This window comes from Rhinatrema bivittatum, chromosome 4 (assembly GCF_901001135.1).
Source record: "Rhinatrema bivittatum chromosome 4, aRhiBiv1.1, whole genome shotgun sequence".
In the NCBI taxonomy this organism is placed as follows: Eukaryota; Metazoa; Chordata; class Amphibia; order Gymnophiona; family Rhinatrematidae; genus Rhinatrema; species Rhinatrema bivittatum.
In genome coordinates, this window is record NC_042618.1 from 6,980,037 (window position 1) to 6,992,959 (window position 12,923).

At 50.0% G+C, this 12,923-nt stretch overlaps 1 protein-coding gene across 2 annotated transcripts in view; it reads right to left on the minus strand.

Annotated features, from left to right (window-relative positions):
• The window catches only part of LOC115089621 (phospholipase B1, membrane-associated-like), a 421,390-nt gene that overhangs the window by 60,739 nt on the left and 347,728 nt on the right, over positions 1-12,923 (minus strand). For both annotated transcript variants that reach the window (XM_029597711.1, XM_029597710.1), the window contains exon 13: positions 3,245-3,326. In XM_029597711.1, the coding sequence (XP_029453571.1) occupies positions 3,245-3,326 (82 nt within the window). The remainder of the gene's footprint in view (positions 1-3,244; positions 3,327-12,923) is intronic.

Consider the following 12,923-nt stretch of genomic DNA (forward strand, 5'->3'; position numbering starts at 1 on the left):
CTTAAGGAAAGGCCTCACTATCACTTTTTCAATTCTTGAGGTAAGGCTCTGAGCTCCAGACTAGAATTTACAATATCAGCTAAGAAAGGAAGTAGACCCAAATAATGATTCCTGATGAACTTAAACAAAGAGGATCAACCTTAGAAAAAGGTTTCATTTGTTTCATAAGAATTTTAAATCCTGCAGTGGTGACTTTGCTAAAAGCAGATAATTGCTAAATGGGACCAAATCCTTTTGAGGAGATGAAAGTAAAACCAAACTAGGTGGTGAATGTTAGAAGGCTGGGGGCAGGGTAAATTCAGCTCTGATGCTATTATGAATCCTCCTGTAGCGGTGCTACGGGAGGCTCCTTACCTCTTCCTGGAGGCTGCTCCGAAGCCGGAGTCTCGCCTACAAACTATCCAGGATTTGCTCCAGGGCCTGGGAGGCCTCGATGTCCTTGGGGCCTGCATGAGGCTTGCTTGGGTCTGCATGGACTTCCTGGTTTGGGCCACGTCCTTCTCCATAGGGGCCGGCCCGCAGCACTTCTCCTCAGTTATAGGGCCAGCTAGGTGTGGCCCATCCAAACTCCTCCCAGGGAGTCGCCTGTCTGCAGCCCTATAAAAGGACTTCAACTTCTAGTTTTGCTTTCGCAATGAGCCTGAGCTAGTCGTCTGAGGAGCTTCTCCTTCCTCTTGGACTCCATGTTCCTGCTCTTGCTTGGTGTTCCAGTATTCCAAGGGATCCCTCTTTGTTTTGTCTCTGCTGTACCTGATTCCGGTCTCTGATGTCCTGATGTTCCTGACGCCCTCCGTCTCTGCCCTCCGGATGTTCCTGAAGGCCTGATGTCCTTGATGGCTAGAGGTCTCTATGTTCCTGATCTTCCTGATGTCTGTTCCTGTAATGTTCCAGCTCTCCTAGTCCTCCAGGTGGCCATCCTGAGGGTAAATCTGTTCCGTTCGGTTCCTGTTTCCGGTCACTGGAGCCTCTGCCAGCTGGATTCCTTTCCTGCGCTCGTCCCGCTCTCCGCGTGGTCCGTGATCAGTCTCCTTAGGCTGTGTAGGGCGCGCAGTGGGACAGGGTGGTCTGCGACCAGCCCATTGGGTCTGTCTGTGAAGGTGGGCTGTGTAGGGCACCCTAAGAGATAGTGCCAATGTCTACCTTCCCAGCCCTCGTCTGTGATGTCTTCGCATCAGCCCTCGTCTGTGAAATCCTCGTCTCAGCCTTCAGGCTTCAGCCCTTGTCCGCCCTCGTCTCTTGTCCGGCCTGCCGCCTGTGCTGCTCCCTGCAGCAGGTCGGAAAGGGCTGGGAGTAGTCAGAGGACCACTCAGAGACCAACCTTGCGTGGTTGGCCTCATCCAGGCATGCAGGTTGGCAGGGGCCCGGTCAGCTTCGACCCTAGACGAGGTCTGTCTTACCGCAAGTGGCACACATCTCACCCCTAGCGCTCTCAGCCAGCAGAGCGCAACAAATGTTCAGTACTTTAGTATCAAAAGCATGTACAAACTGATCAGCAAAACGTTTAGAACAGGCACTGAGATCTGAAGAACTGAAGCCAGAAATTTGAGAAACAATTTTAAATAATTGTTTGGGCCTGTTATGAACCCTAGCAATTAAATCTTTGTAATATTTTTTTGGCTTGTTTAACGGATTGAAGATAAAATGTAATGCTACATTTTACCTTAAGCTTGTCAGCTGGTAATTTATGTTTTGCAGCTCTCAGGCAGGCCCTGCGAGAGGTGGCACTCACCTCCAACGCTGCCCAAATGATGCAGAACCTAGTCATAATGTCATCTCCAATGTCGCGCCAAGAAGCTCTTCTCCTGCTTATTCCCTTTAAAAGGGTGAACGGCGGTAAAGTCAGACCTGGTGCCTGCTGACGATGCCCCATGCTTCCCCTACATAAGGATGCACCAGACTTCCAGAGGATGCCTCAGCAACGGGTCACATACATTCCTGTAATGGTGAGTTGCTGCTCAGAGTTCCTGATCTTATGTTCCAAGTCTTCACTTCTGAATCCAAGTCTTTGTTTCTGCATTCCACGTTTTCATCCTGCATTAAGTCTCCAGTCATTGTTGCTGGTTCATATCTTTGGAAGTTCTTCTTTGATTTTAAAGTCTGAGTCTGAGTTCCTAGTTCTGAATTCCTGAGTCCAACTCATGATAGTTTCAAGTTTTTGAGTCTAGTCCCTGGAATTCAGAGTTTTGTTCCAGCTTCTGCCTTGTTCTGAGTCCAGTGTCTGCACCGCTATTGTCATGGTCCACGGCCAGCCCATGATTTGTGTAGGGCGCGCAGCAGTGCTAGACCTCCTCAGAGCCTTTGTTAAGTTCCAAGTTCTGATGCCAAGTCCTTGTCAAGTTCCAAGCCCAGACTCTGCACCGCCATCAGTGTGGTGTGACCAGGCCACAAGTTGTGTAGGATGGACTGCAGCGCAGGGCTCTCCCAGAGCTTCATCATGTTCCAAGTCTTCAGTGCCTTTGTCTAGTTCCAAGTCTCCAGTGCCTTTGTGATGTCCTCGTCTCTAGAGTCATCTTCAGTTCTCACCTTCTTCTGTCCTGATGCTCAAGCCATTCCCAAACGGCAAATCTGAAAGGGCTTTTGGAGTTGTTGGAGGACTACCCAGAGACCAGCATTGTATTGCTGAGTCTCACTTCCCTGTGCATGCAGGTTCAATGAGGCCTTCAAGCTATGTTCCAAGTTCAAGCTATGTTCCAAGCCAAGTGTGTTCCGTGTTTCAAGACAAGAGTATTCCAGTTCCAGTCAGCCCATACCCAGATATGTTCGCCTGCCAACAGTGTGGACCGTGGCCAGCCCCTGGGTTGTGCCAGTCGCATTGCAGCACAAGGGCTCAAGCTCACATCCATGCTCGCAGCACTAACGCATTTGATGAATGTTTAGGTGCCTAATGTTAACAATCTGAGCTTAACTTTACTCTCTGCCCTGTCTCCATCCCTGTAGCCACCCACTTTTTAAGCACCTAAATTTAGTTACTTAGTGAAACTAGGCCCCTAAATGTAGGACTTCATCCTGCGTCTGATTTAGGTTCCTGACTATAAATTTAGGTACTTAAACCCTTTAAAAATAGACCCCTAAACAATAACTTTCAATAAGCATGTGTGGGGTTTTGATAAGGAAAGGCTGGCAGCAGCGTCAGTATGTGCTGGAATGAGAGAAATTGGCATCTACTTATTCTTTTTTGCAATGAGCCTGTCAGTTCCCTTGACTTAGCATCACTGGTAACTTTTGGATGGAGGTAGAATCATACCTGGTATAGGTCACTTTGTTCCAGCACCTCATTTAACTCAGCATAATTTTCTCCTGGTTCGATAATACAGGAGCAAAGTTTCCTGTCATTAGAAAGAAAAGTCCATGTTCAGTAAGGCAGCCAGCAGACATGTTCTCCAGCTAAAGTTAGGCAGATAACTTGTCCTGGATATTCAGCAGGGCCGGTTAGGTCTAAAATTATCCGGCCTTGTGTGCTGGATAACTTGCCCATTAACTGTATATATTCAAAACAAATCCAGTAAAGAGGCATTTTATATTTTAAAAAAATTTAATTATGTGCTTATGACTCAAATCTCACCCTCACCCCTTCCCCTACCCACAAAAATGTAATAAATTACTCTGCTGGGCTAAGCCCCCCAATCCTTTTCCCTGTTGCTCCAGAAAAGCCAGAAAAGTGCCTGTTATGCTCTGCAGCCGAAGACGACTGCAACCTCTGTTGTTCACCTCCTTTTTCTCTGCTTTGGCTCCGTTGGGCGAACTCGCAGCCTCTGCCAGCTACCGCCGGCCTTCCTACCTCCGTTCCCGGGCCAACCTGAGCAGCATGGACACTGCTGACCGCCATCTTATCCTTGGGGTCCCCTAGGTGCACATGCGCGCCCCCGGGCCTGCTTTAATTACGTCATGGCGGGAAACTTGGGGGCGTCCCCACTCATCTTGGATATTTAAGCCCACTGGCCTAGACAGCCGACGACTTGGCAAAGAGTTCATCTTGCTGAATCCACCTACTCTCGCTTCAGTGCTTGTTCCGGTTCCTGCTTCCGTGGTGTAAGACTTCCGGGTACCCGCTCCTCGGGGGCCCTTCCTCGTCTCTCCGCTATCCGTTCCATGGAGGGCCTTTCACTCGGACTCCTGCCTGCCTCGCTTCCTGATGCTTTCTACAGAACTACTCCTTGCCTTCAGTCACTGTGAATAACCATGCTGTGGACCACTGCTGTGATATCTACATTGGAATCCTCCCCTGGGCGGTACCATCTCTCACCTTGGCCAAAGGGCCCACATATCCACAAATCCTAACAAATTGCCAAGTCCATGGACCCAGCACAGATCTCGGCCCTCCAGACCATCCCTGGCCTGGTCCAGCAGATTTCAGATCAGCAGAAAGTTTTGGAGAGTTTGGCTAACGCCATAAATCTATTAAATAACCGGCTGGATACTGCCTCAACGTCTGCCAAGTTCAGCCCAGCTCCACAGATGCCTCTGTTTCGGCCACTAATGCCCTTGTCGGCACCTTCTCATTTTTCAGGTGACCCCTTGTCCTGTAGGGGCTTCTTGAACCAGTGCAACATGCACTTTTCCTTACAACCTGCATACTGTCCTGATGTAGTTACTAAGACGACATATTACATACTATCCCTTCTGGATGGATGGGCATTGGCCTGGGCGTCACCCCTGTGGGAGCAAGCGGACCCGATCCTCCACGATCTGCCGGGCTTCCTCGTCCTCTTCCGCTCCATCTTTGACGACCCCGCTCGTAAGGCTATCGCCAGTTCTGCACTACTGCACCTGCATCAAGGTTCCAGATTCCTTACCGACTATGTCATCGAGTTTAGGACTCTTGTGTCTGAGCTGCACTGGGATCTAGGCTGCCTGCGTGTGATCTTCCTTGAAGGGCTGAGTCCACTCATCAAGGATGAGCTAGCAGCTCGAGAACTTCCCGACACCTTGGATGCTCTCGTGGACCTCGCAGGACGTATTGACCGCTGTTTTTGTGCACGCTCACACGAGACCAGAGGACCCAAGAGAGTGGCTACTGATATTCCCCTCAACCATCCGGCACCTTCTACAAAGACCTCTACGCCGCAAGGTACCGATGATGAAGAACTGATGCAGATGGGCCGCAGCCACCTATCCTCAAGGGAGAAGTGTCGCCGCCTATGGTCAGATCTGTGTATATATTGTGGCCAACCTGGACACGCGATACCCACCTGTTCACTCTGTCCGGGAAACTATCAGGCCTAGGATATGCCGGAGGACTTCTCCTAGGCCTAACATCACCTTCTCCTCCATTAACGTTATTTGCGTCCATCAACTCAGCCACCCTGGAATTTTACACCTTGGCCTTAGTGGATTCTGGAGCTGGTGGTAACTTTATCCTCTGACAGCTGGTGGAGCATCTCTGGATCCCTACGGTCCGCATGCCCACGCCATTTCTGCTCTCCTCCATCTACAGTGAGCTGTTACCCGGCGAAGTTAATTGCTCCACAGTCCCCATCTGACTTCGCACCGGATCCATGCACACTGAGACCATCTCTTTTCTGGTACTGGACAAGGCCATCCACCTGGTGGTTCTCGGGCTACCGTGGTTGAAACTTCACACTCCGCAATTCGACTGGAGCACCTTACAACTATCCCAATGGCGCAACTCCTGTCATAAGGATTGGTTAGAGTTCGTATCACCCATGCCTTGCCTAACTACCACGACGTCTCTCCCGGGTCTCCCGCTGCAGTACTCTGCTTACGCCGATGTATTTTCGAAGAAGGCTGCGGACACCTTACCACCTCATCGCTCATTTGATTGTGCGATAAATTTGCTACCGAACTCAGAGCCTCCTTGCAGAAGGGTATACCCACTTTCGCTAACAGAGACTAAAACAATGTCAGACTACATACAAGAGAGTTTGGCAAAAGGCTTCATTTGGCCTTCCAAGTCTCCCACTGGAGCGGGATTCTTTTTCATGGGGAAAAAGGACGGTTCCCTCCGGCCGTGTATAGATTACCACGGCTTAAATGTCTAGAGGATGTGAATGAAGAGTGGGTGGCTTGCGAGAATGACGGCTACTACCTGGAGATAATACCCTTATTCAATAAACAAACACATGGTTAATGCGACTCCAACATTGCTCTAAGCTTCAATGGCAAGAGGAAACGTGGAAAAATATTTGCATTCACAAAAAAGTGGGGAGTAGCTTGCTTGTTAAGGCAGTTACTACCCCAAACCAAACAAGCCTGATACTTCACTTTCAATGAAACGTAGAAACATAGAAATGACGGCAGAAGAAGACCAAACGGCCCATCTAGTCTGCCCAGCAAGCTACGCACTTTATCCATTTTTTTTCCTTTTTCTCTCTCCCACCTGTTACTATTGGCTTCCAGTACCCTCCAGCCCTAATTCCCCTCCACCCCACCACCAATTTAGAGAGCAGCGCCGTATCTGCATCCAAGTGAACATCCAGCTCAATTAGGGGTAGCAACCGCTGTAACAAGCAGGCCACACCCTTGCCCCATACTCTTACCCACCCCTGTTTTTATTTTTTGGTTTTTATTTTTTATTTTTTGGAGATAGCAGCCCTCCATCCTTCCGCTCCATGAAGGTGGAACACCAACTACTGGCCACTGGCATCCCGCTCCGTGAATGCCTCTGTGGCTACTGCCGCTCCGTGCAGTGTTTTGCTGCCTCTTTATTCACGCCCTCTAGACTTGATGGATCCACAGTGTTCATCCCACGCCCCTTTGAAGTCCTTCACAGTTTTAGACTTCACCACTTCCTCCGGAAGGGCATTCCAGGCATCCACCACCCTTTCCGTGAAGAAATACTTCCTGACATTGGTTCTTAGTCTTCCTCCCTGGAGCCTCAGCTCGTGACCTCTGGTTCTGCTGATTTTTTTCTGATGGAAAAGGTTTGTCGTTGTCTTTGGATCATTAAAGTTTTTCAAGTATCTGAAAGTCTAAATCATATCACCCCTGCTCCTCCTTTCCTCCAGGGAGTACATATTTAGATTCTTCAATCTCTCCTCGTATGTCATCCGATGAAGACCCTCCACCTTCCTGGTCGCCCTTCTCTGTACCGCTTCCATCTTGTCCTTGTCTCTTTGTAGATACGGTCTCCAGAACTGAACACAGTACTCCAGGTGAGGCCTCACCAAGGACCTGTACAAGGGGATAATCACTTCCCTTTTCTTACTCGATTTTCCTCTCTCTATGCAGCCCAGCATTCTTCTGGCTTTTGCTATCGCCTTGTCGCATTGTTTCGTAGACTTCATATCATTAGACACTATCACCCCAAGGTCTCTCTCCTGCTCCGTGCACATCAGCCTTCCCCCCCATCGAATACAGTTCATTCGGATTTCCACTCCCCATATGCATGACTTTGCACTTCTTGGCATTGAATCTCAGCTGCCATATCTTCGACCACTCTTCCAGCTTCCTTAAATCCCGTCTCATTCTCTCCACTCCTTCCGGCATGTCCACTCTGTTGCAGATCTTAGGGTCATCCACAAAAAGACAAACCTTACCTTCTATCCCGTCCGCAATGTCGCTCACAAAGATATTGAACAGGACCGGTCCCAACACCGATCCTTGCGGTACACCACTTAAAACCGCTCTCTCTTCAGAGAAAGTTCCATTTACCATCATGCATTGTCTTCTGTCCGTCAACCAGTTTTGAATCCAGGTCACCACCTCGGCACTCACTCCTAAGCTTCTCGTTTTATTCACCAGTCTCCTGTGCGGAACCATAACAAAAGCTTTGCTGAAATCCAAGTAGATGACATCGAGCGCTCTTCCTCGATCCAATTCCTTGGTTACCCAGTCAAAAAAGTCAATCAGATTTGTCTGACAGGATCTTCCCCTGGTGAATCCATGCTGCCTCTGGTCCATCAATTCTCCGGACTGTAGATAGTTCACTATTCTCTCTTTCAACAGTGACTCCATTACTTTTCTCACCACCGAAGTGAGGCTAACCGGTCTGTAGTTACCAGCCTCCTCTCTGTTCCCACTCTTGTGAAGCGGGACCACTACCGCTCTTCTCCAATCACTCGGCACCACTCCCGTTTCTAGGGATCTATTGAACAGGTCACACAGCGGACCCGCCAGCACATCTCTGAGCTCCCTCAGTATCCTTGGGTGAATCCCATCAGGCTCCATGGCTTTGTCCACTTTCAGATTCTTTAGCTCTTCCCATACATTTTCTACTGTAAAAGGATTTTCATCTATTCCACTTCCCTCCAGTTTCTTGTTGTGTAGAGATGGTCCTTCTCCAGGGTCTTCTTTAGTGAACACAGAGCTGAAGTATTCATTTAATATTTCTGCCATTTCTTCGTCTCTCTCCACACAGGTAGATTTTTAAAAAATGCGCGTTCGCGTACTTTTGTTGGCGCACCAGTCGCAAACAAAAGTACGCTGGATTTTAGTAGATACGCGCGTAGCCGCTAAAATCCAGGATCGGCGTGCGCAAGGCTGCCGATTTTGGGCAGCCAGCGCGTGCCGAGCCGCGCAGCCTGCCTCCGTTCCTTCCGAGGCCGCTCCGAAATCGGAGCGGCCTCGGAGGGAACTCTCTTTCGCCCTCCCCTCACCTTCCCCTCCCTTCCTCTACCTAACCCACCCCCCGGCCCTATCTAAACCCCCCCTACCTTTGTCCGGGGATATACGCCTCCCAGAGGGAGAAGTAAATCCCCGCGTGCCGAGACGCGACCCGGGGGCGGTTCCGGAGGGCGCGGCCACGCCCCTGGACTACCCTGGGCCGAAACCATGCCCCTGGGCCCACCCCCGAAACGCCGCGTCGATCGGCCCCGCCCCCGACATGTCCCCGACAAAAAACCCCGGGACTTACGCGAGTCCCGGGGCTCTGCGCGCGCCGGCAGGCCTATGGAAAATAGGCGCACTGGCGCGCAAGGCCTTGCTCGCGTAAATCCGGGCGGATTTAAGCGAGCAGGGCTTTTAAAATCCGCCCCATTGATCATTTCCACCTTTCAATTTCACTAAACCACTTTGGACTTTTCTCTTTTCGCTGATGTATCTGAAAAATGTTTTGTCACCATTTTTTATCTCCTTGGCAATCCTCTCTTCTGCTTGACTTTTTGCCAACTTGATTAATTTCTTCGTCTCCCTCAGTTGAATCAAATATTCTTCTTTGTTTTCCTCCCTTTGGGATCTTTTATATTTCTTGAATGCTGTTCTTTTAGCTTTAATTTTGTCAGCCACCTCCTTTGAGAACCAGATAGGTTTCATTTTTCTTTTGCTTTTCTTTACATTTCTAACATAAAGAGTAGTTGCCTTGGTGATTGCTCCTTTTAGATTGGTCCACTGCTGATCCACATCTCTCTCATTCTCCCATCCGTTTAGTTCTTCCTCTAGGTACTTCCCCATTTCCTCAAAGTCCGTGTTTTTGAACTGTAAAACTCTTGTCTTTGTGCTTATTTTACATATTCTTTTAGTGATATTAAACCATACCATTTGATGATTACTGGTGCTGAGGTGGGTGCCCACCTGGACATCAGAGACATTATCTCCATTAGTGAGCACTAAGTCGAGTATAGATTCTTCTCTTGTGGGTTGGTGACTTTAATATGCCAGATGTAGACTGGAATATCCCATCTGCAGAATCTAAAAATAGTAGAATGATAGTGGATGCCATGCAAGTAACTTTGTTCAAACAAATGGTATTGGAACCCACAAGAGAAGAATCCTCGACTTAGGATAATTCTTGGGAACCGGCCAGTAACATCCTTGACAAGGATTTATTACGTCAGTTCCATCTGGACCACCCAAGTAAACCCAGACCGGCTAAGAGGGGGCGTAAGAGGGGAGGTACTGTTGCGGTTCTGGCCGCGAGCACCACGGCCAGGCCCTTACCTCCGGGCTCCCGGACCTGCTTCCACTTCTGGAGGCCTGGTTTGCGGCCTGTTTGGCGGCATCCCCGCTGGGGCTGTGCTGCCGCAAAGTCTCCCATGGACGCCCTGCTTCTAGGTGTGCGCACGTGCGCGCCACTTGGGCTTTTCTAGGCCGTTTCCCACCAGTGGTGCCTCCGCCCAATTCCTGACGTCAGCCGGCCGTGGCCATCCAGTCTTCGCCTTGCAACGGGTTGCCTCTCGGTTCCCTGTTGCGCTGTGCCCCGGAGTGACTTCCTTGCTTCGTCGCTCCGTTCCTGCTACAGTACCTGCCTGGTTCCTGCTTGCCTGCTACAGTACCTCCTTGGTTCCTGTAACTGCTTGGTTCCTGCCTGCCTGCTACAGTACCTGCTTGGTCCCTGTTTACTTGCTACAGTTCCTGCCTGGTTCCAGTACCCGAGTCTTGCTACAGTTCCTGCCTAGTTCCAGTACCCAGGTCTTGCTACAGTTCCTGCCTGCTTCTTGAACCTGATCCCAGTTACAGTATTGCTACTGTCCTAGTCTGGTTCCAGTTACCTGTCCTGATCCACAACCCACCTAAGTCTCAGCGGCCGGGCCCCTACGGGCTCCTCCCGGGGGAGTACCAGCTTCCAGGGTGAAGAGCATCTACGTCCTGCCTGAACATCTGCCTCCCAGCCTGCTATCCATTAGAGACATTGACCATCTTTCCCAGTCTCCAGCAGGTCGGCCCAAGGGTCCACTAAACCGAGACTCCCACAACATTTTCACATCCACTGGGTCTTCACCCTTCCAAGTGGTATACGGATGTCAGCCCCTGCCTCCGCTTCCACTACCTCTGTCAGTGGCCTCTCCTGCGGCACAGGCCACCGCCGATGACTTGGCAACGAGTTGCATCAACTTTGGGATGACACTAAACGACTTTTACAACAAGCTGCCCAAAGTCCGAGAAATGCTATGGTACCCATCATCGGGCAGCCCCTCAATTCAATCCTGGTGATAAAGTATGGCTTAGTACTCAATTTATTCGCCTGAAATTACCTTCAGCCCACTTCGCTCCCAGATACATCGGGCCATTTCCCATACTTCATCGCCTTGGCCCAGTTATGTGCAGCCTTCGCCTGCCCACGTCATTCAAGATTCATACGCCTTCCACATCTTATTACTTAAGCCTCTCATCCTGTCCGAATTTTCCAAAAAGGCGCCTGAACCTCAACCTCTGGCGTCGGAGGAGGACATCACATACCAAGAACAGGACGTCCTGATGTACGGAAGCGAGGAAGATGATGGGAATATCTGATCTCGTGGGAGGGCTTTGGGCCCGAAGAGAATAGCTGGGAGCCTGCAGCCAATATTCTCGATAAAGAATTGACCTGCCTCCGTTCCCCGGCCCACCTGAGCAGCATGGACGCTGCCGACCGCCATCTTACCATCGGGGTCCCCTAGGCACACGTGCGCGCTCCCGGGCCTGCTTTAATCTCATCATGGCGGGAACCTCGGGGATGTCCCCCTCAGATGACGTCACTCATCTTGAATATTTAAGCCCGCCAGCCCAGACAGCTGATGACTTGGCAACGAGTTCATCTTGCTGAATCCACCTACTCTCGCTTCGGTGCTTGTTCCAGTTCCTGCTTCCATTGTGTGAGACTACCGGGCACCCACTCCTCGGGGGCCCTTCCTCGTCTCTTGGCTATCTGCTCCTTGGAGGGCCTTTCACCCGGACTCCTGCCTGCCTTGCTTCCCGAGGCTTTCTACGAAACTACTCCTTGTCTTCAGTCACTGTGAGTAACCACGCTATGGACCACTGCTGTAATATCTACTTTGGAATCCTCTCTGGTGTACTCCACTCTGTGGACCATTGCCGTGATATCGCTAGAGGAGCCCTCTCCGGGTCTATCCTGCTCTGAGGACCTTTGCTGTGATATCCTAGAGGAACCCTCGCCGGTGTACCCCGTTCTGTGGACCACTACCGTGACCTTCCACCGAGGAACCCTCTTGTGTACCATCTCTACGGACCCCGTGTAACTTCAGTGACTGTACTTTAGCTCGGCACCCCCCACTCCTCGGGTAGTGCCGCACCTTTTGCCTGACCCAGTTATTCCGAGCTGAGTCTGACGTCAGCACCTGCACTCTCGCTCCGTGGCCGCCTCTTGGGTCACCCTCTTTCTCTCCTTCTCTGCTTCTGCTGTATACTATCCTGCAGCCAAGACCTTGCCTCCCGACGGTGAGACTCAGTGGGGCTACTCCCCTGGGCAGTACCATCTCTCACCTCGGCCAAAGGGCCTAACAGTGCCTCTTTTCTCAAGCCCCCATCCCAACCTAACCCTTCCCAGCCACCCAATACCTCGAGAAAAGAAATCCTTTTTCTGGATCGCACATTTCTAGTGCAATCCCAGCTGCTTTCATTGTGGCTTAGCATAATTAGAAACACAAGCTACAAACTGCAAGCTCACACTTCCATCACATATTTTTCACAGTCATTTGGAGGGGTTTATAGAATTTGAGGGGTGTGGGGGGAATTGGGCTGCAAACCCACATGTAACTTTTTTTTTTAATTCATGTACAGTACCATTTAACTGGATATATTCTGAATATATCTGGTCATACAAGGCCGGATAACTTTAAACCTGCTCTGAAACAGATCTAAAGTTATTTATCTACTGTAACTTAGTCAGATACATTTGAAAATTCACTAAGTTTGCCAGATAACGTAGAGCTGCCCAGGAATTCCTTTTTGTTTGATCTGGCTAGATTTTAGTCAAATAATGACTTATCCAGCTAAAATCTAGCCAGATAGGTGCTCAAATATTCAAAAAGTTGCCATTTAGCCAGATAACGTATGGATTTTCTGGCTAAATATCTTTGAATATTGACCCCAAAGTGTTATGGCCCATGCTATGATGGCGTTCTCATGGGCATGTTAAAGATAGAAAACCTTCTAGGTTATAGGCTACAAAACTGACTGCCCAGGTAGCCTAATAGCAAGGCATTGGAGACTTGGATAGGGGCTTCTTGTCCGATTGTCTGGAAGTGTCATGGGAGTGATGTGTGAGGGCCTATGAGAACAATTCAGTGTGTGGTGGTAGTGCCATATAG